The sequence below is a fragment of the Vespula vulgaris genome, chromosome 21, assembly GCF_905475345.1.
Source record: "Vespula vulgaris chromosome 21, iyVesVulg1.1, whole genome shotgun sequence".
NCBI classification, from domain to species: Eukaryota; Metazoa; Arthropoda; class Insecta; order Hymenoptera; family Vespidae; genus Vespula; species Vespula vulgaris.
The window spans coordinates 840,745-868,520 of NC_066606.1; the positions used below are offsets into that span (position 1 = coordinate 840,745).

General features: G+C 36.3%; 1 protein-coding gene across 7 annotated transcripts in view; it reads left to right on the forward strand.

Moving 5' to 3' along the window:
- LOC127071373 (lachesin-like) overlaps positions 1-27,776 on the forward strand; it is a 104,364-nt gene that overhangs the window by 68,913 nt on the left and 7,675 nt on the right. For all 7 annotated transcript variants that reach the window (XM_051010606.1, XM_051010610.1, XM_051010607.1 and 4 more), the window contains 4 exons: positions 14,663-14,766; positions 24,291-24,406; positions 24,672-24,857; positions 27,262-27,448. In XM_051010606.1, the coding sequence (XP_050866563.1) occupies positions 14,712-14,766; positions 24,291-24,406; positions 24,672-24,857; positions 27,262-27,448 (544 nt within the window). In that variant the 5' untranslated portion in view covers positions 14,663-14,711. The remainder of the gene's footprint in view (positions 1-14,662; positions 14,767-24,290; positions 24,407-24,671; positions 24,858-27,261; positions 27,449-27,776) is intronic.

The window sequence follows — 27,776 nt, forward strand, 5'->3', positions numbered from 1 at the left end:
AGAAGCTATGATAGGGTTGGAAAAGGCGAAAGCCACTTGCTATGCGAGCTACGATGTCCTCGGCCCGGTGATATTCTCTGCATAATTATTACCGTACCTACTAGCTAGCGAGGACTTCTTCTTATCTATTCCTGACTGGAATATAGGATGGAGAACGACGTCACGTTCAGAAGATTTTTGCGTCACGTGCCTAGCCTCGACAGTGGCGTCAGCGGTGTCGGTACGGCGTGCAGATACCACGAAAGAGCGAAAGAGAGAAAGAGAAAGAGAAAAAGAGAGAAGAGAATCAATTCCAGCAGGCAGTCGAGCGTCAAAATCCTGATGCTGAGTCACCCCCACCCCGTAACCCTCCCTACACCATCACCTCTTCTACTGACGTTAGTATTCGCGCTAGCCTTTCTCTTTCTCTCTCTCTCTCTTTCTCTCTTCTCGTTCTCTCTCTCGTTCTCTCTCTTTTTTGAGCCATTCAAGCACACCGCAACGTGCACTTTTCGTCGATCGCTTTGAACCCCACGTTCCGAGAGAATTTGCATATTGCGTAGCCAAGAGAAACGGGTGTACGATAGCGTGTGCCACTAGCATCGCTACCACCCTGGTAGCTCGTCGAGAAGATTAAGGGTGTTCTTTCGCGCGTGATAGGTACTGTGTTTCGTTGGGTGTTTCGTCGACTCGATCGGAGGGAATTGATTGATAGACCGATCGCTACGTTAGCTCGATTCGCGGCTTCTAAAGGGAACATACTATTTGTTTTCTCGACTTCTGAACTTTGGGAACGATCACCGATTACATTTGATCGTTTCTATACTCTTCTAACAACGCCAAAGGAGAAAAGTATCTCGCGATCGATCTTTTTTAATTATCTTCTTGGCAAGATAAATGTATCGATGCTATTCGAAAATTGTCAATATCATAATCGCTTATGTTATTATTTGATTTGGTATAAATTTATAAACAAGTTAGTCCTTGATGGTCAATAATTTTTTTATTTTGCAAATTCAATTCATTTATTACTTACGTAATAAATGTGATATTTTCGTAATGGAATCTTTCTACTTTTAAGAGTTAATGTTACCAAATTTAGCTTGAAATATTTAAAAACGTCTAATATTATATCGTTGCTCATCTGTTTGATATATTCACCATTAGATCAACAACTATCTCTCTTTAGTTATCTATGCCGTTTATCTTTCCAAAAAATATTCATCGATTTGGTCAAATCGTAAATAGGTAACTACGATCGTCGATAAATCGATAGGCAACCTTAATATTTCCGTCATTATTTCCTCTCATTATCCGTTAATCCATCGTAGCAGGAATATCGACATTAATTATTATTTGTTATTACGAACGTTGATTCAATTCCACTTCATTTCTACTTGTAAATTAAAATTCACGTTTACGACATTGTTAACGATCGTAATTGCGAGGAGGAAAAATAAAAAGAGAAATAAAGGGGGACAAAAAAAAAACAGCAAAAAGTTAAACGAGAAGAGAAAATCGCGCTGGAGAGTTTTCATTTTTTTTTTTTTTATATAACACATATACATACGTACGAATCGAGACTCTCTTTCGGTCGTACGATGAAAGGTGCTAGTTAATGTTACCGGGTACGCTTTTGGAATACGGGATGTCAGACCGACATCAGATTCAGAAGATTCCTGGATCACGTGCCTTCGGGATCGCGTGGAAGGATCGCGAAGGAAAATCAATTCCGGTGTGCAGTCGAGCGTCAAGATTCGCCGACGGCTGTTCCGCTCGTACTCCTTCGACATCGTGCGTGACGTGCTCTTTCTGTACTTTTCTTCTCTTCTTCTCTCTTTCTCTCTCTCTCTCTCTCTCTCTCTCTCTCTCTCTCTCTGTCTATTTTACTCGCTTTTCTTCTCCTTGCCGATCCTGAAAATGCGTGTAATGGAAATTTTTATCAAGAACATGCATCGACTCCATTTCAACATTCTATGTGCATACGTGTACATGCGTAGATAAACGTGTACATGTGTATGTGTACGTGGCAATGCGTGTACGTGTGTGTGTATAATAGCTTGAACGCATAAGCGTTCACGTCTCGTTGTTTGCTCGATATTTTTACTCGGTTCCTCTCGATCTTGTCAGCTGAAATAGTCTATGGATAAAAAAGGATACTCGTCTATATCGAACGTCAATTTGAAGAAGAAGATAGAATAAACAGTAGTTTCTTACAATAACGTGCTTCGTAATGATCCTACTCGATTCTTCGAAAGTTTTCATCGTATTCATTACAAACGAAATCCGCGAGTTTTCTTTAGAATTTGTTATGTAAGATAAATATCTATTTGTAAGTTAGGGATTAGATGTAAGTAGCTGCGAGTACCCTTATATAAGAGGATGAAAGCAGAAACGTTGCTATTTTGATAGAAAATATATGAAAATAAGATGCGTACGAGATGCTTCGACGATCGGCACATCGTTCGATTTTCTCATCCCCTTGAACAGACTCATCTCTTTCTCTGTCTCTCTTTCTGTCTGTCTCTTTTTTTTCTCTCTTTGCACATGACTTACATTCTCCGGTAAAAAGGGTCATATACGGGTGAGAAGCCATTCTAGAAAATCAAAATTGATCGTATGGCAACAAATTCTCTCCCGTACGATTTTTCTCTTCTCGTTCGCTGTCCTATGTATATGTGTGTGTGTATGTGTGTATGCAAGCAGATAAAAAATTGTTTGAAAGTTATCTACCAAATAAAAACGCGATGTTAAATCCAATTGAAACCATCCCTTCTTTCAAGCTGTCTTTTTTTTAATTCCTGACATATGAAAATATCTTTACGTTCAACAACCTCATAAACGAAGAAATATTTCAAGGAGCGTGAAGATGAGACTAAGCGAGGGTGGGGATTATATAGAAAGAAAAGGAATTGTTTATATTTTTTCCTTATGAGAAGTCCAGAGATATCTTTCAAGGGGAAAAAATATGTATATAGAAGTAGTGCGAGTTCGTGTTTGCGTCGGCATATATAAAAGGGAAAATGTGATTTTTTATTTTTCCTAGAGGACGAGTAAACGCGTAAGAAGAAGTAGAACCGGAATTACTTTTCTCCTTTGTATATTTCTTTTAAAGAAACTATTATAATTTCTTTCATTTTGTTTCTTTGTTTTGTTTAGTAAAGAAGTATGTAAACAAAAGAAAAAAAGAAAGAGAGAAAGAGAGAGAGAGAGACGATTGGAAGATTGCAAAAATAAACGATCGTGTTTATATTAAATTATTTATTGGTGAATCGAAGTCAAAGTTTTTCGATCGTGATAATAAAACGAGACAACGTGACGTCAGTAGTAAACGTGAACCCTTAATGAACGCGGCACGATGAAGTAGATTATGAAAGTAATTGAAGTAAAGCGGCTACGAGATCATTCTCAAGCTAAAAAGGTCTCTCCGATATTAAGGACGACTTCTCGGAGCTAGAAAGATCACAATGGTTAAGAAAATTATAGGGGATAGGATCTAGGATAAAACGAGCTCGTAAAATAGTACGAGAGGACGAAAAAGTGTCGTCTCTTTAAATTTTACGTTCCCACGAATGTTAATTTTCTTTTTAACAAATAAAATCTATGAGATAGCGAATAGAATGATCCATATATTTTTTTATGTATTTCTTTCTTTTCCTTTTTTCGCATTGCAATTAACGTCAGATGGATGTGATCGGGTCTAGAAAAGAAAAAAATAAAATTATTAACGAGTTAATGACTCAATTAATAGCTTATTCGCAAATTAATAGTGAAAATAAAGAAAAAAAGAAAAAAGAGATGAGATACTTGTCGTATGGATATTATCAATAAATATAATTACAACGTTTGTTTTTTCTCTTTTCCTTTCACGAAAGTATCACAATTAATTCGAGCGGAAAAGAAATAAAAGGATACGGGAAAAGGAATAATTCTACTTCATGTGAAATAAAGAATGGCATATTACGAACGATCTTTCGTGATTCCTTAGCAAAGTATCCCCCTTGAAAAATGGTGGAAGGGGGAAGGTAGGAGGAAGAGAATAAAAAAAAATGAAAGAAAAAAAAAGGAGAAAGATTATAAAGAAAGGTACTGTACGGAAAAGAAGAGGTCGTTAATTAAATTCTTCGTGAAGAGAAAGAGAGATAGAGAACGATGGACACGTGTTCGTGTCTCTGGCTAACGTACAATCTTATTATCAAAGAGAAAGAGAACGAATTTTCGTGAGGGTACTGTTTGAGAGAAAAATAGTTTAAGAAAGTAAAAAAGAGATAGAGAGAGAGAGAGAGAGAGAGAGAGAGAGAAAGAGAAAAAAAGAAACAGTATAGGAAAGCAAGAAATTATGGAGGAAGTGCATACGTGCTTTGTTTCTACAATATTTGTATAAAATAAATAACAAGAAAAGGAACGTAATCGAATCGAACAAAAAACGCGAGCGAAGTAAATTTCATTTTATAGTACGTATATATTGGCATAGCCCCAAGAGAGAAGATGCCTTCGAGGTTTGATTTACGATGTCGATTTTCTTTACACTGCATGAATATCGAATCGATCATGATAAAATAATTAATTTTTCCAAATCTCAATTACATTCGAACATACAATATGAATATATATATATATATATATATATATATATATATATATGTATATCTATTAACATAGCTTATAATTAAACGTAGTACAAATATGGAAAATTAACTTTGTCAAAATGAAAAAAAGCAAATTGATTGAGAGTAACTCTCTTCTACCTTTACAAGTTATATGTGTGAGTTTTATATATATATATACATACGAGCAAATTTAATCGCTAAGTATCAAACGAAAGCTTTACACGATATATAAACGCGTAACGTGTGTACCGTTACGGAAAGAGTTAGATTGAAAAAGAAGGAAAGAGAAGTAAGGAGAGAGAGAAAAAGAGAAAGAGAGAGAAAGAGAGACGGATGGATATAAAGGGTGAAAAGGATCGAGCGAACCGTCGAAAGTAACAATCACACCAGGCTACAAAAGCAAGTCTCTGTTATAGCGGAGAAACGAAACGAAACGAAACGAAACGAAACGAAACGAAACGAACGAAACGAAATGAAACAAACGGAATCGACAAGCGGGAGAGAACCGAATCGGCCGACTACGAGAAGAGAAAAAGAATGAGAAAGAGAGAAAGAGAGAGAGAGAGAGAGAAAGAAAGAGAGAGAAAGAGGGAAAGAGGAGGAGAAGGAGAAAGAGTAAAAGGCACGGGGTTAAATGAAACGCGAATTTCAAGCTTGAAAGATGGAGACCGTGGCTGGATGGGAAAGGGGTGGTCTCCCTATAAAGGAAGAACGTAACTTATTAGATTTCTATGGCGAGCGTGTATCCTCGCGAACGTGTTTACTTTACCCTCGATAGATATTATCGAAGCGAAGGTAGAGTCCGGAATTATTAAGCGAACTCGAAGCTAGAGGGTGCGGCTTTTCAATAATATATATATATATATATATATATATATATATATATATGCTCGTTTTCTCTATTACTCCATCCTCTCGCGCCCTACTCTCCTTCTTTCTCTTTTTCGTTCTCTCTTGTAATACGAGTCTCGACGTTTTTGCGTGGTACTTTACGTTCCCTAACTCATTTTGTATCTTGGTATATTACCCGTCTTCTTATCACGTTTAAGTACGTATAGTTTGACTTATCTGTTATCCTGTAATATCGTTTTATACATAGATATATACATATATATATATGTGTGTGTGTGTGTAATATATCTACCTGAAAAACATAACATATATTCCTCATAAATATTCATTCGTTTTTTTATCTTCTCTATTCTAATTGAATTTTTATTGAATATTTTATATATTCGTTTATATATATCTAGAGAAAGAGAGAGAGAGAGGAAGTTCAGTTATTCTATAGAATTAGTAATTTAATTTGAACTGTAAAGCAAACATTATTTATAAATTAGATGACATATGAAATACCAAGGTATTACATGAAATGTTATCGCTGTTATTTCACGGAATACATAGGTAATATATCTAAAGAAACAATTATAATTGTATACGGTAGAGAGGTAAGAGTTAATTGACTTTATACCCAGTTGTTCTATAAAGTAACTTTTCTGGTATTTTGACAGTAACGTTCGTATACATTGCATTTAAATTCTAGTTGATTCAGATTAAAATGAGGTAAACGATACGAGCGAGGAGACACGATACGATATGAAATAATCCTTTCTCTCTATCCCCTTAACTCTGCCCTCTTCTTTGGCCATGTTTCGACCGATCGAATAACTCCGATCCGTCCTGTCAAAAGCAGGTACAACATACGCGAGTACACGTCGGTATCGTCGAGGGAGGCTGAACAACAAGGCGGCTTCGACTATTCCTCTTCAGCCTCCTGCCATCGTCGTATGGACCAGTCGAGCGAATGTTCTTCCGTTTCTTTCGATTCCATAAAATTTATCGAATGGCATTGCGTCCGTTCTTTCAACTACTCAACAACGAATAAACGAATGAACGAATGAACGAATGAACGAACGAACGATCGAACGATAAATCGTTTTTAAAACTTAACTTTTCGATATCGAGTACAGACTTACGTTTTCTTGAATATCCTCGTTCTTTTCGAATATCTATCATTGTACAATACGTACAATATCTGACGGTAATTACGAAATTCGATTCGTGTAAGATTCGATAGAGAAAAAGAGTTATTTGATAAGAGAGAAAGTGTTTAGAAAGAGAAGATATACAGGACCTAATAATTTACGTACGAGCATCAATAATGATATAGAATCGCTTATTTCTTATTGTATCGATCGAAATTATAATCGCATTTCGACGATAGGAACAATTGATCGATTTAATAAATATTTCAAATCGTATACGTCAGAAAGGATTATTCGCGAATCTATTAGAAGATTATATAGATAATTAAGAGAAATTGTTGAGAAGAAAGGATCGTACGATTACATTATTTAAAACTCGTAGAACTGTCTCTTTCGTGAAATGGATTACGAGGGTTGCGAAGCGTATTGAATACAAATAATTTAGAACTCTTAATGGACTATTTGGAAGAGATAAAATGACGTTGTTCCTTTTGGTCGTCTCTTACGAATCGATATGAGAGACGGATCTTTGTTGAGAAGAGAGCGATAAAAAAATAAGAAAATAGAAAAAAAACGAAAGAAAAAGAGAACAGTAAATAGCCATTTGTGAAGGAGACAAATTTATTTACTTTTCGGAATGTTGGACAGATGAAACAAAATGCACCGACTGCACACTTTCTTCCTCTTCTTTAGCGTCGGAGTTTCGTTTTCTTCTTTTGTTCCTTTTATTTAGAGGTTAATGAGAAACCCTTCGAGGAGGACGACAAGAAATATCGTGGAAATTCGATCGACAAATTGGAACGAACGATACGGAAAATTTATCGAATACATATATCTATATTTTCCTACGAACCGACTGATGTTATACGATTTATCTTCAAGATAAAAGAAACAAATATTACGAATAGAAATCGTACTTCGTTTATTTCAAACATCTCATCGCGATAAACTCTATCTTTACGAACGATGTTTTCCTTTTTCTTTCATCAAAAATCTAATTGTTAAAGTTATATCGGTGATACTTGCGAGAATCCAGTACCTACGTGCATTGAATTATTTTCTTATGCAAGTTCTCAAGTGCAATTTAGTAACCGTTGAATCTCGAGTCATTTTCAATATCATTCGAAGTCGAGAATTCTTGAAAGTCTTGAAAATATCACGAAAGACTCGATAGCCTTAACGAATTTAAAAAAGTTTCTCTCATAGAACTTCGTCTTTCTTCGAATAAACTCGTTCTTTGATACTTCCTTCGTAACGAATAACTCGATGATAGTCATTCTCTTTTTTTTATTTTTTTTTATTTGTTTTCATATTCTAAAAGAAACTTCATCGTGATATCAGATCGTACCGATTAAAAAGACGATTCTTTATAAAATCTTGATCATTCGTTTTTCAAACTTTCTTAAGGAGAAAAAAATTGAAAATGATCGCGTTATATATAAACCTTACTTTCTTATTTTATTAAGTACTATAAATAATGTGTCAGAATGTATATTAGAAAAATTCAAACCACGTAAGATATACAAACACGAACGCGCGCACACACGCACGCGAACGTAAATCTCTCTCTCTCTCTCTCTCTCTCTTTCTCTCTTCTATCCGGAACACGGGAGCATTATCTTTTCATCCGCAGGCGTAAACACCGCAATTACATCTGCGAGCGTGTCGCTGCGGCATATGCCGTGGCATGAATTATGCCGCGCAGACAAACGGTTTACCACGGCGAAACGATAATCGTCGTTCCGCGTGCGCTCGCGCCTCTAACAACGCGCGAAAATTTCGTCGGATACGTCGGAAAATTCCAACTGGTCCACTAGATATGGTCAAAGAGCAACCACTGTTATAGAACTCGCGTTTTGGTCCGCGTTATATCGTATCCAATTTTGTTTCGTTTTATTCCGTTCCATTGTCCCGCTATCTCATTCGATTCTCGCAAAAATTAAATTGTCTTTTAATATCTGATCCATATCGTGAAGTATGACTTTCGTTATACAAAATGTTTCACAACGTTGACATGACATGACACGAAAGTAAAGCGACTTTTGAATCGATTAATAATTAACTCGCTCCGTAGCGAGTTCGTACGATTTCTTTTTCCACATTTATTTGCAACAATCGTTATCTTAACTTAAAACAGAAATGTTGTTGCGGCAAATCCAAAATATAAATGGATCAGTATATTTGTTGTATAATTTTCTATGCTGTCATTTGATCATAAAACAGACTCTCGTAAAATAATATATCGATTCGTCTTTACTCGAAAAGTAAGTTTACGAGAAAGTAATTACTATGTCTACGAGAGAAACTTAACTTCATCTATGAAATATATAGTGCTTCAAACTTCGAGGAGTATACGAGGAGGTAGGTATAGGTAGCCAAATAGAGGTCGGAATTTTCTTATTCTTCGAAGAAGTTTGCCAGCGTAATTTCGAATGAGTTAGAAGAGATCGTGGAAAGTGCATATATCGTGCGTAAACTTTTTACCAACCATTTCCCGACTCGAGATAGGTACCTACGTATGATTCGGAAATTCGTATGAATTCCAAGCGCCGACTATTTCGAAAAGTTTGCTTGCTCAAAAGAAGTTTTCGCGCGTAGAGGAGGTTTCTATCGAGTCGGCTCTCGAATTGATGTCTCCTTCTTATCGCGTACTTGAAACTTCGATCGTAAGTAGCGTCGAATTAATCGACTTTACGGGATACTTGAATTGGTCTAATTCCATTCGAGATACATAACATTTTCTTAACGTCATTTTTCATACTATTTCTTCTACGTCTCTTTCTCTCTCTTCTTCTTCGTCTGCTTTTGATCTTTTTGTTTGCTTCTTCGTTTCGCTTTGAAATATTTGTTTATTTTTAATTTCTTCTTTCTTTTTAGAAATCATGAATCAAAAGTTACATAGCTTGATACATAGACAATTAATTCTCTGCTTAACAAATAAGTCTATAACAGTTCTTACGTTTCTAATATTATTATATTTCCTATCAATTGAATATGTATATAGGTTGGAGAGAATCTAAGATCGATTTAACAAAATTGACTTTGTGTTTTAAAGTTATAACGCACAGGTTGGTTTGCCTTTGTAGAAGATCTTCCTTCCTGACGATATCCATTAATATCAACAAACGAAAGAAGAAATGTACCTTTTACTTTTCTTAATTCGAGAAAAGAACTTTTCTTGCTCTTTCTCTTTTCTTGTCTTTCTCTCTTTTCTATTTCTTTGTCTCTATTCTCTTTACCATCTTTATTTTTCTTTCATTTTTTTATACCGAAACCTTTTAGCTCACTGCGCTAGTAAAACACTTTCTACTTTTTCTTTTTATTTGTAGTTTCATTCGAAAAAACACACACGCGAGGAAAAAAAGCTTCTCAAGGACACGACGCTTACTCGTCGAAACGATATAGACGTTAAAAAAAAATATTTGTTCGATGCATTTACTTTAGAAATTTAATAAAATAGCACGACGTAACGAGATCGATTTCCATTTTCTTTAATTTCTCATCACGATCTCAACGGTAAGTGAGACTAACCTATTTCAGCAACGTAATCGTAATTGCGATTGTTTCCAGTCCGTAAAACGTTTCACGGACTTTGGATAATTACCCGCCATTGAAATCGCTTTTGAAACGATAATAATGATAATAATCGGACATGTATTTCGAAGTAAGTGCTAACACTACGTGATATTTCGGGATAGATACTAAGTACATACGTGTACGTATATAATATATACGTATGTATGTATATACGTACTTACGTAAGTATTTGAATCACGATATAACAGCATCGCGTCACTTTATGGTACGAAATGAACTAGAGAAAAAAAGAAGAGAAAAAAGACGAAAAAAAATGAAAGGGAAAAAGAGAAAAAAAAACGAAACAAGACCGTTCGTAGAGAATAACGTAAACGGATTACTTTGTGCGAGCCATCGCTCAACTTTCACAATTGCAAGATACCATCTCGAGACACATCCTTAAACAATAATAACGTAAGTAATAATTCATCGAGGCGACCATCTTAAACTTTTGCAAAGACTAAGAAAAAAAAACAGAGACAGAGAGAGAGAGAGAGAGAGAAAGATGTTGGATGAAAATAAAATATTTATCCGCGGTTTACGTTTTCTACCCATTTCTATTTTTTTTATTTGTTATTTCTTCTTCTTCTTTTTCTTCTCTTCGTTCATCCCCTTTCCATCATTTCCCCTTTCCCGTATTCTGCCCCTTCCCCTCTCCAGTTCTTGTTCATTTTCAAGCGAAAGCCCTTCCGGGCTCGTAGCGTGACAGCAATCCATCCATTGGTGTCGTGGACGGCGATTAAAGTGTTAAATTAACTGTCTCTACATTTCAAAAGGAGACAGTTATTACTCGCCGCAAGGTGACGTGGTTTACGTAATTACCGTCTACCACTTGTCCGATTGTTTTACCCTCTCCTATCTCCCTCTCTCCCTCACTCTCTCTCTCTCTCTCTCTCTTTTTCTCCCTACCTCATCGGAAGAGATGTTTCTAATCTGAAAGATTTGCATATCTCGTAGTCTCTCTTTCTTCATCTCTCTGAGTGTTCCTCTCTGTTCTTTCGCGAATTACAGAACAGAAGAAACGCCGGAAGCAAACGAATAACAAAATTTCTAGCCACGTCAGACCATTTAAAACATCCAAACACCGTTCCATACACACGATCCGAATTATCTTACGTACGTAGATATTACAGATTTAATGTATCTTCTCTCGCGAACGTTTTGACTTGACGTTTAATATGATTTCTATTATGAAAAAAACAAGTGAGATACATACAATCAAAACGTTTCACCGTTTAATTCCATTTGTTCCACGTCGAGATAATTTAATTGAAAAATAAATGTTTGCAATGTGTAATACGATAATCAAATAGAAAACTTTCCAAGCAAACATCATCTTTCTCATTCGTCGACGTTGAGAAGTTGACTTGATCGAAAGCCACGATCCACTTGAACACACAGGACGATCCTGCCTTTTCGATAGAACAAAAAGAGCAACGACATAAACCTCGGCGATAGCGAGAGACGGGATCCGAATCTCACCGAAAACCGGGAACGTATAAAAATCGTCGGGAGTTAGGGTAGACTCCGAGAAGATTCATAGATCGTGCGATAAAACGCTTTCACGTGCTCGACGAGAACGAAGACTAGAGAAAGACGAAAATGGAGAAGAAGGAGAAGAAGAAGGAGAAGAAGAAGAGGTAGAATAAGATGAGAGAGGAGGGGAAAGAAGAGAAAGAAGAAGATGCGAAAGAGGACGAGCTGCGATGCGGTAGTCTCGTTGCTACTCTACCACTCCTTATCGCCACTGCGTTCAATGCATAAAGCATAAAGTTCGTATCTCATGCATACATTCATACAGACGTAGAAAAGCGCAGACAAAAACAGAGAGAGAGAGAGAGAGAGAGAGAGAGAGAGAGAGAGGGAGAAAGAGAGAGAGGAAGAAATAAAGAAAAGGAAAAGGAGATGAAGGAAGGATGATGGTTAAGGTAGAAAGGTCATAACTTACTTTTTGCCAAGATTTACCCCCACTCCTCTAGTTCAAGATTTCCAAAAGACACGAGCGTAAACCTTAGCCTCTACGTTGTGATCCTACGTGTGTACGTACATATACATATATACATATATATATATATATGTATAGGACATAACCTATGCTCACGTAGGTGGTAGTATCTCTAAAATCAGCGAAGGGTGACCGAGACACGTATCGGACGAGTATCCGTGGCTTTTGATACGCTACTCTAGCTCAATTCGAAACCTACCTTCATCCCCTTCGTCGCTTCGTACTACCGAACCCTCCATTCTCCGTCTACACACGACCGCGAACCGCTCAAAATTCCATTTTCCCCATGGGGATACATCCGGCGGGCTCATTGAAAAATAGCCCACTTACCGCGCTCCACGGCCTCTTTTTACCATAAATCAATCGCGTCTCCTCGACTTTCTCTCTCTCCCTCTCCCTCTCTCTCTTTTCCTCTCCATCTTCTCACACGCGATCTATCGGTTCTCGTTCTCCGCCATTCCTTATTCTTATTCCTCTTCGTCTCCCGTGTGCCTTCGATTTCATCTTTGCGAGCTTTTTCTATCGTTGCTTTTCAGTTTCCATTTTTCTCTTCGCTCTCCATCATCTCTTTCTGTCTGTCTCTCTCTCTCTCTCTCTCTCTCTTCCTCTCCTATCTCCAACATTCGAAAGAGGCAAAATCGAATCGACTTCACTGATAGCTACCGTTCTAGGAAAAGAAGCTCGATCTTTCTGATTTTCACGTACTACTTTTGCAATGATTCTTCTGGAAATCTGAAGCTCCATCGCGTTGGATAATAATTTATAGTAAGATAGGAGAAATGCGACGAATGCTCTCGTCCTCGTGCGTCGTTAATGCTTAATTGCATTTTACGCTTCATTGTTCATGCCCAAGCGTTCGTTAAGGCCACGTAGAAGAGGCGAAGAAGGGGGTAAGAAAGGGATGGATAGTGGTGGTTTGGTGGTGGAGGAAGAGGAAAACGACGGTGAAGACGACGACGACGACGACGACGACGACGACGATGCCGTGCGATTTCCAACGGCGTCGAAATAACGAGCTACCGGCTGCACACCAAGGACTCCTTTAATCGGTGATAGGATAACTATGGGTGTCATTAATTACTCCGGACGTGGGTTCTATCCTTTTCCTTCCCTTTTACCTTTCTTCTTTCTCTCTCTCTCTCTCTCTCTTCTCTCTCGCTTTCTCTCTCATTCTTCAGTTTCGCTTCATACTCTTATTCTTATTCGTGCGAGAGCTTTTTAGAGGTTTAAAAGCTTCGAGATACGAATAACTCACTATTCGAAACCCTCCTTTTTTAAAAACTTTCCACTAGCCGGTCGGTCCACTGGGTGTTCTTAATAATTCAAAGCGAACCGCTTATCACGGCTAAACTTTCTCGGTTAATTCGACTTCGTGCAATTTTTTATCTCGGTTAACTGAACGAACGATTTCTTTTCGAAGGATCGCGCTCTTACAAATTTTTAATAAGTAGGAAAACGGTAAAATTGGTCGAAAGCAAAAGCAAAGTCGTTGTTAACGATGAACGATCAAAGCCGTCGTATTCGTGGCTTCGTAATCCGTCAGATGAATTTAAGCTGTACGGAAGAAGCGCTTTAAACTCTTCGTCGCCTCTCGTAATCTCATTGAAAACTGTTTGAACAGGACCGAGCGATCGGTAGCGCCATTGTAGCCGGTTAGATTCAATGTCTAGAGGTTGGTTTCATTGCTCGATTAATTTCGCGAGTAGTAGCGTCGAATTGATCGAATTAAAAAGAATTCGCGATAAAAAACTTTCGATTAAGTTAAAGTTTCGCAAGCATTTAACTTCACGAACTGTACGGAAAGATGCAGTCGGTTGTAAAGAGAAAAATAAAGAAGGCTGTAGGATACAAGAGTAAGAGAGAGAGGGAGAGAGAGAGAGAGACGTAATTACGTTCGATTATAGTAGCGTTCTTTTTAGTAGAGAAGAGTATAATTAATTTCCTTCATGAAATAAATGTTACAAAACTAATTTCAATTTATCGTACATAGATACACACGTACCATCCTCTTCTTTTCCACTATCCGAATTTATTAATCTCGCAACATCTAAAACCACGAAATTACGAATCGAAAGCTTTCCTAGCGTCATACGAAAACTGAAGAACGCTACTCCCTCTCTCGCACACTAATTCTAATGGATGACTGAAGTTTCAAGTTCGTAGCGAATGCAATGAGGTACCCTATTTGCCTTCAACGTGATAATCGGAGTATGCGAGATAAGTATGGTTAAATGATTTTCTCAAAGACGCTCTGATTCTAAGATGATTTTATGATCGATACCGTACTTACGAGAGATGGTAACAATGTAATAATAATAAGAAGAAGAATAAGAAGAAGAAGAATAATAATAAACAAGATAATAAGTTTTATTTTTCCCCATGATGAATGACCACCTCCATCTGACAAATTCGAAATGAAATCCTATAGTAATAACAGAAGCGTGAGCATTGTTGTATACATTTACCAAGATCTTTTCTAAACTAGAAAGAATTTCTCTTTCTTACAGATAATCGACCAGCTGTCCCGAAGATTCATCAACAAACTGGTGCATTCTCATGGCAGCACGGAAACTTGCAGCCCTCTTCGCCGCGGTTCTACAACTTTGCTTATGTGAGTTTCTCTTTTCCTTTATCCTTTTATTCTACATTCGTATTTCGTTCGTAGATTTTCCAATACTTTAGAAATCTTATCTAAATGTCATTGAAAAACTATCTGAAAAGTTAAAAAAAATCAATCTTACACAGCTGACTTTGAAAATGAAAAGTGTCTTTGTTTTTGGAAGGAATAGGTGTATAGGGAGAAAAAAAGAAAAAAGAAAAAAATAGATAAAGAAAGTGAAAGAAAAATAGTACGAGTGGTAGGATGAAAAAAAAAGAAGAGAAGACTTGACAGAGAGAGAGAGAGAGAGAGAGATAGAGAAAGCCGCAAATTGAAAGTTCGCGTTCGCAATGCGCCACCTTCCGGCACATGACTTTCATGAGAACGCTGCAGATGCGACCGCTGAAGCTTTCTTTCTGTCGTTTCTCTGGTAAACGATTTTCTCAGTTTTCTAAAGACAGACCAGAAGACGAGACAATCAACTATCCAAAAGATAGAGTTAGAAAAAGGAAAGAAATAAAAAACTTGCGAGAATCGCGTGGAACAAACAATAATATATTCATTGCTCGAGTTTTCTCTTTTAAATCTGAAACCATATCACGATAATGATTATAATAAATAAATAAGATCTCTAACGATATATTCTTAAATTCCAATTCACCTTCGACTTCGATCAACAAGCCAAAATCCTTCGATAAATCTTGGGAAATCCGGAATCACACATTTCCCTAATCCCCGATTAGGAACCAAGTAAAATCTTAAATACGAAGGAAAACGATCCAAAGAAGATTTAAAGAGCCGTCGAGAGAAAGAAGAACGATTGGATTGAGTCGAATGTTGAGTAATCCTGAGTATACAAAAAGACTAAAAAAAATATTGAGAGAGAGAGAGAGAGGATAGAGCAAGTAAGACAAAGTAATAGACTTATGTAAGTAGAGTAGGTATATGAATCTGTTTAGTGAACATAGTATTAGACGCGTTGCGGTATCGTTTCTTTTCCAACGTACTATGCAACGAACGATACATTGTCTTGGTCGATGCAGAGAAAATGAAAGAGAAAAAGAAAAAGAAAAAGAAATGGAGAGGATGAGGGAGAGAGAAAGAGAGAGAGAGAGAGTGGGAGAACGAGGCCGAAGGAAAAGGCTAGTAAAGATGGAAGAGGGAAAGAGAAGGAGGAGTTTGCAGAATCCACTTAAATCCACGGTGATTTACTCGGGCACACGGCCTCCAACTTGGATAGTTCAAGTCCCACCCTTTTTCCCAACCCCTTGCACCAACTAAAAGTGAGCGAGCGAGCTTTTTAGACCGATAGGGAAGCGTTAAAAAGCTATCCGACGCGGATATCGAGCTAATCGACTTTTAATTCGTTGAAGGTATGCATCGATACGTTGAACGACCTATTTTGAGAATATTCAAATAAGCCTATCCTCTTCATCTTTATTTTACTCGTCAAGAAAAGAAATTTCTTTTCTTAGAATAAAGAAAAAAATTTTTTTTTATAAAATTGTTTATAAAATTATCATTATTTTATAACGTTTTAAATGTTGTTTATATATTGTTTAACGAGGCGACGTAACGTATTATCGATTCGACGTAAAAAATTTTATCTCAAAGTCAAAGATTAAAAAGTTATTTCATTTAACAATAAGTAGTGACGTACCCTGTATATAAACTTTTGGACTGTTTTTTATATCATCAAAGATAGAAGAAATAAATCTTTGATTTTGTCTTTACTAAAAATTTTTTTCGACGAGAGAAATTGTTTATAAAAATTGTTTATAAAAATTGTTTATAAACAATTGTTTATTAATTGTTACCGATGGGATGATAAAATAAATAAAAAAATTCCCTTTAAAACGGTTTTTGTTTCGAGTCTCTACGACTATTAGTTTCGGAGATATTCCCACTTAAATAAAAAGCATTTACGTTGACACACTGACCTAGATAATTTTCCATATATGGGCATTGGCCTAGTGACCTATATAAATTCCAGGAATTTACGCAAGGCTACTCCATGCGTAAATTTTTTTTACTACTACTACTACGTAGTACTACGAACGCAAATTATGAATGGAAATATTTCGATGACGATATCTTCGCAACGGAAAGTCGTAGAGACATGAAACAAAAACCATTTTAAAGGGAAAATTATCCTCTATTTGTTTAAACATTCAAATACCATCGGTATAATAGAACCAATTTTGCAAAAATTTTTTTCGTTGTACATAAGTAAGCCAAAAGGTAATGTTATTTGTTTTTTCTTGATAGAGTATCATTGCATTCACTTGTACCGACATCGATAAAACGACGTCTATTAGCAAACAAATCTCTTTATTTTCGCAGGAAAGAAAATCCCATTTCGATACGTCTTTCTTCCTTTCTCTCTGTCATTTTTTTCCCAAGAAACGAGCAGAACTTATACTCAGTCGATCGGTTGCATAAAGGTTTCCATCTGACTTAGGGAGAAAGAGAAAAGAGAGATCCTCGATAGCTTACAAATTTCTCAGCTTCGTAGATGGAATCCTTCAGGATAGTAGGTAATAAGAGAGCGAGCGAGAGAGAGTAAAAAAGAGAAAGAGAGAAGCATCGAAAGATCGAAGCCCAACTACGAGCTGCGGTTTTCCTATCGGCGATCGACGATCGAGTAGCTCCAGTCACATCGCTTTTCCTATAAAATTTACGAGTCTCTAGAAGAAGTAGACCTTTTCTATGATGGCGCTACGAGGATATCTCGATGACCGAGGAATACGATTTTCAAGGATTTTGCGAGAACTACTATATATATATATAAATAGTTATATCTTATACGTATACATGGTGGCTCGTTTTCCATTTTCACCGAAAAATTTACCATCCCTTGATAACGAGAGAAATAGGTAAAGGAAGAGAAAGAGAGAGAGAGAGAGAGAGAATAGACAAGAAGAACGTCGTCGTCAAGCATCGCTCGTCTCTTCGAATTCCATTTTCAATATCTTCACGACAGATGGTCGATCGTTTCGCAGGGTTGCTCGCGTTCCTTCGATCGACGTTGCTCAAGTGATCGTCACTTCGCGACGTTATCGTCGGTGCTTCTGATTTCCTCTTCAACTCTCTCTCTCTTTCTCTCCTCTCCTTCGCCATTTACCGGTGCATCCATTTTCAAAGCAACGATGCCGCTCGCATCTCTTTTCTCGCAGCAATAAAAGCAAGAGAGATCTATGTATATGTCTCTGTCTCTCTATCTCTATTTCTCTATCTCTCTCTCTTCCTCTCTCTCTCTCAGCATTTCTTTTTATATCCTTTTCTCTTCTCCCATGTACGATTTTCTTTGCAACTCTCTTTGATTTTACATTTGACGTTGAAGTAAAAAGATTTTGATGTTTGTTATCAAACATTTGATATACAAACATATTCCAAACATGATCGAAATCCTTCCTCGACATTAATTTCATTCGATAATGTACCTCCTTTAAAAAGTAGAAAGATACCACCGAGAATATAAATAAGACAGTCAGCACGTTTCACTTACAGTATACATTAAGCCAACCGATTACACCGCATTCACGAGAATTTTATTACACGTAAAACAGGATGATCGTTTAATTTTCATCCCACTCCGATTATTCGTTTCACGTAGTCGCGGCGAACTTACTTCTCGACCGGCAACAAACAATTATTACTCTTTCGTACTTGCGTTCCCTATCACTCTTTCTCTCTCCCTCCCTCCCTCTCTCTCTCTCTCTCTCTCTCTCTCTCTTTCTCTGTCTTAATTTTCTCACGAATATCGTCTATCCTGTTTCTTCTCTTTTATGCTTGGTAGCTACGAGAGAACAGCTGTAACGGAAAAGAGAGCAAGACAGTAGAGTGGAAGAAAAGGCGAGGGTGAAAAGGGACGTGCAATTCCGCGAGGCATACTTTTGCAGTTGAAGCGAATGCTGGAAATAATCGCGACAATCCTCCACTTCAAGGAGAGGCAATAACGATGCCTCGTAGAATCCTACTCGTAAGAGTGTTCGTAGTTGTTTCTCGGAGATCCCGTTCGTCGCGAATAAGGGAAACGAAGGAAGGGACCGGCCAATGAAAAGGGTGCTTGAGGGATGAACAAAAAAAAGCGAAGTAAGAAAAAGAAAAAAAAAGAAAAGATAAGAAAAGAAAGCCGTGGAATTTCGTGGTACGTTTTTAAGACTCGAATCGCGCGTTCCGTCGTTCTTTTCTACATGGAATTCGACGAATCTTAGAGAACGGGAAACAATGGAAAAGAAAAAGAGAGAGAGAGAAAGGAAAAGGAAAGAATGCACGAAACGATATATGGAAATGTGATTAAAAGAAAGAAAGAAAAAGAGTGCGAAAGAGAAAACGATATTAAACTTATTCTATTCGTTTATACGAAAAGCTGCTATTTATCGAATCAGTATTTTAAATAAATCGTCAGTATATCGTATTGACACTTCATTATTTATACTGACCAAAACATTCGTACATATCGACCACTTATTTTACAAAATGTTTGCTATTAATTAATAAAGGTACCAACCATGTAAATAGAAGTGTATAAAAAAAACATGATTCTGGTCTCGTAAATAAAATCGACTTTCGTATCGTTGAAATGAAAAAATACATTTTATACTTTTCAAAAGAAAGAGAATACATTTTTTATTCGTACGAATACTTACGCAATCGATGTAATTGATTGAAAAGAAACAAAAAAAAATCGATCGTTTGAAAATTTAGCGAAAATGTTCTCTGGAAAAGTACATGTGTACTTCCAAATAAAATCCATTTTTTTATTAATCTTATCAATAATAAAATCTTAATGATGGTAACCCGAGGGATTTTTTTATTTTATTTTTTTCTTCTTTTAAATGCTACACGCACAACTGACTGTAAAAGAAAGAAAGAAAAAAGAATAAAAGAAACGAAGAGAGATTCAAGAAGGATTCACGGATGTAAGCCGCTCACGGAAAACGATTTTAATACAAGCGTCGTACCCTTAAATAAGGTCTCCTTGCGTGTGAAGCAATCCCAGTTCTCTATCTCTCTCTCTCTCTCTCTCTCTCTCTCTCTCTCTCTCTCTCTCTCTCTCTCTCTCTCTCTCTCTTTCTCTCGTCACTATTCGTCGCGGGAAAATTCGAATCGCTTTTCCTGTAGATCGAGAACGTCTCGGAAAAATAACAATCGAAGTACCGTACTCAATGGGAAAAAGCTAAGACGTATACACACGTATACGTAAAACCATACAGACATAGGCAAATACGTATAGACATCTTGTATGTCTTTCCGAGAGTGTGTTACGAAAACAGAATAGCATTCGAGTCGCAGCCTCTTACGAACAGATTATGCTAACGAGACAATCCCCGCTTGGTACAGTCACTCATGGCACAAACCGCCATAATTTCTTTTATTTTTCTTCAAGGAGATCCTCTCCTCCTTCGTAGCTCAGCTTCCAAAGTTTCTTCGATGAGACAACGGTGCTATAACGGAATTTCAGTTGTTTCTGGCACGAAAGAAAAGTTAAAAATAAGATAACAGATACTCAAAGCTCGAAAAAGAATCACTGGCTTTATATCTTTCATTATTTTTCATTGCAAATATTTCTACGGTATCCATATATCAATCGATTTCATTATATTTTAAAAACAATTATATTGGACGTAGAAAACATACGAGGAGAGATCTATGTTCTCACTTTCTACGTGTTGTGCTATATTGAACTAAGCCATGTAAAGCTAAGCATTCTTGCGACTGAGCTCCTTCATATAATGATAATGACTATAAAATTAATCGCGAACTAGCAGGAATATTCTCAATGTATTATGAACATAATCCTCTTGAAACGAACGTGTGCTCCATATCTACTATAATATATACTGATTTCGTATCGACAGATACACGTGGTAAAATCACTCACAGTCTCGATGAGAAGGAGAAGATGAAAAGAGAGAGGGAGAGAAACAGAGAGAGAGAGAGAGGAATAGATCGAAATAGGGTAGTCCGCATCTCAACTCTAACTTCTATCTACCGTCGGATTCTCCGTTTAAGCCAAAATCAATAGGCGCGTGCTCCGATCTGATAAGTATACTGAAGAGAAATCCCTCTCTCTCTCTCTCTCTCTCTCTCTCTGTCTCTGTCTCTGTCTCTCTCCCTCCCCCTCTCCTGTCGCTTCTTAACCTCTTTCTCCTTCTCCTTCTCCTTCTCTTGCGCTCATTTACTCGCTTATTCTACCTCCTTCAAAGGAGAATCCTCCTAGCTTAGACACACTATAAAGATATACGTTTATATAGATGTCTCTATATGTATATATACGTACATATATATACAAATATTTATATATATAAATATATACATAAAATTACATTTTATACCTATCTACTTGCTAGATATAAATATATATTTATACGCAATTGCATTCATATACCTTTCTACTTGCGAATATATGTATCTATCTACACGTATAGGTAGTAACTCCTAAATCCACGAGTTCTATGGTGCTTTTCTGAGAGCGATAGTTGCTTCTACGGTTCCACGTCGATCGTAGAAAGTTCCACGAAGGTTCTCGAATCTTTGATAAATATATACAATATATATATATACATATATATATATATATATATATATATATATATCTTTCTCTCTCTCTCTCTCTCTCTCTCTCTCTCTCTGACTCTATGTACTTTTAGTATTATCAGGTATTTAACCCTTCCGCGAGTAATGGATTCTACCAGCGCGCGTCGGAGAAGTCAGTTTGTTCCGTAGAACATTCAACGAAAGTTAATTACTAGTAAAATAAATGATCACAAGTTCATCGAAATGAACGTTTATATGTTTATAATCGAATGGAAGGAAAAAAAAATAATAGAAAAAAGTACAATAATTTTTCGCTCTTTCTTTTTTATTCGAACTAATTGAATAATCTCCATTTTTAATATCGAACCTCTTAATAATTTGTGGAGATTTTAAATCAAGTTGAATATGAAAAAAAAAGGAAAACAAAACGAACTCTCATGTTCGAAAAATTGAGTCGAATATTCGATCTGATTATTAGACTATTTTAATTAACTTATTCGAGAATAATTGGTTAAAATCGAATTCTCTCGTAGTTCACCGTAGAATTTCACCCTCCAATTGCTATCAACGTATTTCGCCCTTTTTCTCTTTTCTGTGAAAGTTAACCTTTTAAAGCCCGAACCCCTTTTCTTTTATCGAGCCCTATTTCTTTTGTTTTTGACCTCGACGATAAAGCAGCAATAGAATGAGGTTTCAAACGTTTCTTGAAGCATCCCTCGTTGAGCTTCAACGGGCAATGAAGTCAAGGAAGCGAAGATAAACGTACTCTTTCAACGAAGGTTCTTCGATTTTTAGTCCGCAACCAGTTCAAACATATGTACATTTATATATATATACATATATATATATATATATCTTCTTTATTTATTCCGTGTAATAAAAAATTAACACTTAAAATATATAAATAATAAATCGATTTTATACAGAATAATTTTATCGCCGATTTAAGATGTCACTTTTCTTTTTTATTTTTTTTTCCTTTCAAATCATCTCTCTTTTTTTATCTCTTAAAATTCTTTCCGAGAAGAATTAATTCTCATAATTCTAAAACAATGCCACGTACCTTTCCGCGCGTACTTACCGATATAACTTCTCGATTAAATTTCCTGACCGGTTTCAATAGCATCGGTTGTTATAATAGCTAATCTGCGAGGTAGAGAGTCTCCTTAAACCTCGAGATGTTTGAGGTAGTACGCGCTGCTAGAATCTACGTCTATTCTATAATCAAGCATAGTTTCCAATACACTGGCTAACGTAACTAGCCTAACTATTCCATTCAATATCGCGTGCTTTTCTATCGGGATATATTCTATGGTACGAGATCGCCATGAGAAAAGAATAATTTCGTGTGAATCTCTTCTCAAAGTTGTACGTTTTATCTCTCGAGCAGATTAACGAATATCAGAAATGAAATACCATGGAAGCTTCTTCTCGACTTTATTTTCACGAATACGTTCTCGTACTTACTTTCAACTCCAAACGAATTCACGCTTATGACCTTTCTTTTTTTTTCCTTTTTCCTCTTTCTTTTTTCCTTTTTTTTCTTTTTCCTTTCAAACGTCCGATGAGCGACGGAATAAAGAATTTAACGCAGAATTAGAATTCCTAAGCGAGAGAGAAAAGCGATCGTGCCTCCTCCCTCCTTTTCTACTTTCGAACTACCCACCCTTTCAACTACCCTTAACCTTTCGCTAGAGAACGAATCTCGATCGTAAAACCATGCCATGAAAATCGTGCTCCATTCGTGTTCCCTTCGCTCTTCGACTTTCATTCGTTCGTCCTCGAACGGCAGTGCGAATGCGAGACTGAAGAATTTTTCCATTTATCGCCTTTCTTGCATGAACGCATACGAGAATTTCGATAGGGCGGAATATGGGCGTCGAAACACAGCGCGCTTCCTTTTTCTTCACCTATCTCTATATTTCTCTATTTCTCTCTCACTCTTTCTATCGCATAGGTACATACAAGAACTATGAGAAACGGTATAGAGAATATTACTTTCTTCGGGATTGAATATATCTAATCGATAACGCAGAGTGGTCGTTCATTCGCATAAATTCTAAGGTGAAATGTCGCAAACGAGAAACTTTTCGGAACGCAATCGTCGTCTTATCGTTGTTACGATATTCTCTTATCTTATTACGATTTAAATTATTCTTTTAAAGAAACAAAAATCTTTTTCTTACGTGTGCTCCTCTCGAACCTCAGGCCGATGTTAACTCCTCTGGGATCCGTGTACGTGTGTGCTTTCTTTCCTATCGGAACTCGTCGCGACTTGTCGAACCCCCACTCATGCGAAGGTCAAAAGCTATTGTAATATTTTCAATAGACAAAATCAAAACAATCGAACGTTAAACATTTCTTGTTATGAATTATTACTGTTATGGATGTATACATCGTGTTATTGTTTCTTACTAGTCAAGGGCTCGGAGTACTTGGAATTTACGTCTTATAAATTAATGTTATCTAAGAATGAATGAGGATAAAGGTGAGCATAGAAGAGAATGAAAAACAGTCGGAAAGAGAGATAGAGAAGGAGAGACAGATTTGAACGGAACGAGACAAATAAAATATACAACGTCGGAGTAGAATGAACGTCGATAAACAGAATGACTGTGTCGAGGAACGACACGTTCTAAAGTAGGTCGCAGTTGGACTGTGACGATCGTTCGGCTCTTAAGGATTTTGACTTTATTATCCGTCTGTTATATATATATATATATTATATATATTATATATATTATATATATAATATTTCTTTGCGATATATATTTATTTTATATATTTCTTTCTTTCGATTAAACCAGGAATTATCTAACTCTGAATTTCCTCCACGACGATATTCCATTTTACAATACCTAATATATAAATCAGACAAAGAACATTAATTATTATCGCATTGTAAGAAAGTTCATCTCAACGTTTGAAAGCTTTTAATCAAACTCCAAGGAAAGCAAGAAACTGACCAGACTAACTTTGTATTAATATCTTAGGTCAAATTACCCCGGAAGTTGTACCAGAGTTCCTAGCCCCTTTGGAAAATCACACGGTAATCCAGGGTCGTGACGTGTCGTTCACTTGCGTCGTGAATCACTTACAGTCGTACAGGGTAAACAAACTTAACGTATTTCTCAATATATATAAATACCTACATATGTATGCTAATTCGTAAAACGAATTCGTCTTACATAGATTGATCTACTTTTATCAGATTTTATAATACGAAAAAACAATTCTTCGAAGATTACTCGACGATAAAGTCTATTTAATTCGATTGAATTAATACCACGTAATAATTTTTTATGAAACACGATTAAACTTAATCATTTATTATTCATTCATAAAAATGTTTTTTAATGATTTAACGTTCGCAGGTAGCCTGGATTAAATCGGATTCTAGGGCGATCTTAGCGATACACACACGTATGGTTACACACAACCCACGGCTATCTGTCACTCATAATGGACATAACACGTGGAAGCTGCACATATCGAACGTTCAGAAGAATGATTCCGGTAGCTACATGTGTCAAGTCAATACCGATCCAATGCGAAGTCAGGTAAATTCACATGCGATATGAGAATATATTTAATTAATATTTATTCGATCGATATACTCATTTCAACACATCCAAATATCTTTAAAAGGCGTTCGTTTCATTTCTTCTGTCATTATTTCTAGAAAAATATTTTTCACGATCTTTCCAATTTCTTCATTACGAGCGTAAATATTAAATATATATGCACTTTTTAAAGTAGCAAAAAAAAAGAGAGAAGATAGATCATCGCTAAAAGTTACAACGCACGCTGATATTGTCACTGTTCTCAAATTTCACGAGGAAGCCTGTATCGTAACTTTTTAATATCCGCCCTCCTTTACTTCGCCATTATTTTTTCTTATAACCGTTCGTCGAATGTTCGTTACAGCAGGCACGTTATGCCGAGTGAAAGAAAAGGAAATACGAAACTTTTACGGTCGAGGAACAATAAAGGAAATAAGTGGCCGAAAGGGTGTACCCTTAAGGATAAAACTTTAAGCGAGTACAATAATTATGTAGATTACAAAAGATATATATATATATATGTATATATATATATAATGTAGAGTTTTGTATAAGAAATATCATCCTACAATTTTTAAAAGATCTTTAGCTATTTACAAAAAGTAGATAATGATAGACGATAAAAAATAAGTAAAAAAAGAAGAAAAGAAAAAGAATGATCTGTCCACTTTATCCTAATTTCTAACATTTATTTTACATTCTCGTTTTTAAAATATATTTGCTGTTACAAATAAAATAATAAAGAAAGAAATATCGGGATGAAAAAGTTCTCGAAAGAATTGTCAAACATTCTAGCACTTGTCTTCGTCCTCGAATTTGCCTGATTTGGCATTTTTTAATATGGCTTCCCACAACGCGAAGGATCCATTGATCTATAAGGCAAGCCAGCGTATATAGAACCCTAAACTCTCTCTCTTTCTCTCTCTCTCTCTCTCTCTTCTAGAATATAAGTGGATCGAATTGGAATTTTATTAAGTGTATGCGTCGGCTTTCGTCTCACCATCGGCCAAGTCGGCTTTTAAGAGACTTTTAGAAGCAGGAGCAAGGGGGAATCGAGAACCCTCGACTACCGACGTACGACTACGCGGAAGCTGCATTATATGAAAGGGCTGGTGAGACGTAGGAAGGGTGTTAAATGGTTTCCCGTTGACTCCTTCCTTTCTTCTCTCGAATTATCCGCGCGTCGATGCCCGTTATACCCCAATATAACTAACAACCAAGCCGCCAAATTTCTTTCACCTCCCATCTAATTTCTATCTACACGCGTAACAATAGAAATATTTTCTTATATAATAAAAAAGAACAGATTGAATTTCTAACGAAACGTTAACAAACTTATCCACTGGTATACGTCGTTTTTATTTCTCTCTAATAAAAAGTCGTGCAAATTGTTGACGCGACATTAAATAAGAGAATTAAAAATTATGAAATGAAATAAAAAAACGAACGAATAGAAAAATAAACAAGAATGTTGCTTGTACTGCAAGTTCGTTTAAAGAGACGAACAAATATTTGCGATGACACTCTTTTGGCCGCGAGCGTAAAAGTTGGCAGTAGCTTTTACGAGTCTGGAAACGTATACATATGTGTAAGAACGAGGAGAAATAGAGAGAGAGAGAGAGAGAGAGAGAGAAAGGTGGACGATTTAGTGGTCGTAGGGCGGTACACACGTGTTCTACGGAATTCAATGCGACCGCTAAAGGAGGAAACCTTCCGATGCAATATACGACCACGCTACAGCGAGATAAAGGGCTTGTAAGAGACCTCGTTGTAGTTTACTATAAAAACGAGAGACGGAAAGGAGAAAGAGATGAGGACGAGTAAAAAAGAAACCTGGTGAAACAAACAAATAAAAAAAAAGATAAAAAAGAAAAAGAAAAAATAATCTAAAGGGTAAGAGAAAGAAAAACAAAGTCTGTTATTGGAGAAACTAAAAAGAAAGAAAGAGAGAGAGAGGGATATCATCGAGGATTCGAGAAATTCGCTCGGCTGACCGCGATTAAACGAACTCGATGAGGGGGAGGTGAAGTGGCGGGACAGAAAAATTTTGCAGATTTACGCAACGCGCTTTACGCTTGACTTGTCATCGTTCGCGTTTCATTGAAATTGCTACGATTTCAATTTTCACTCGACAAAGTGAAATAATAAGGAAGAGAGAGAGCGGGGGAAAGAAGAGGATAAGAAATGTCGAGATACGAAAAACAAATTATTCTTTTGAAAGATATAAAAAATAAATTGTATATTTAGAAGATTTAATTTTTAGTAAATAATTAATATTTTGATTTCTTCTTGAGTTTTTTCGTAAGAAAATACAACGAATTCATTCACTTGTAATATTGATAAGATTGTGAATGAACTCGATGCACGTATCTTGACATTTCAATTGACATTTCTATTTTAGATGGGCTACATGGAAGTAGTGATACCACCGGATATAATGGACGACGAATCAGCGAACGGTTTGGTGACACAGGAGGGTGGTAATTTGAGGCTTAGATGTATTGCAACGGGTCTTCCAAAACCAACAGTCAATTGGAAACGAGAAGATGGAAGGAAGATCGTACTTCGTGAAGATGGAAAGAAGCAGAGTACGTTGCGAATACATTTGCGAAAATTAATTCTTCGTTAGTTTCAAAGTGGTCGTTTTATAATACTTTCCTTATTTTTCTTCGTTTTGTGGCTAATTTCTAAAATACATGCTTGAAAAAAGACTTGATCAAGTCGTTAACGAAAGAAAATATTTAATTAATTATTTAATTAATCGATCTCGCAATGAAGTTAGCATTGATATTGTTTATTAATATTCTCGATAATTAATACGTTTATCGCGTATTAATTTCCACGTTTCTTAAAATTTGTTAAACATTTAACCAAAGAATAATTATTATTCTCAAAATCGTATTATCGTCGAATTTT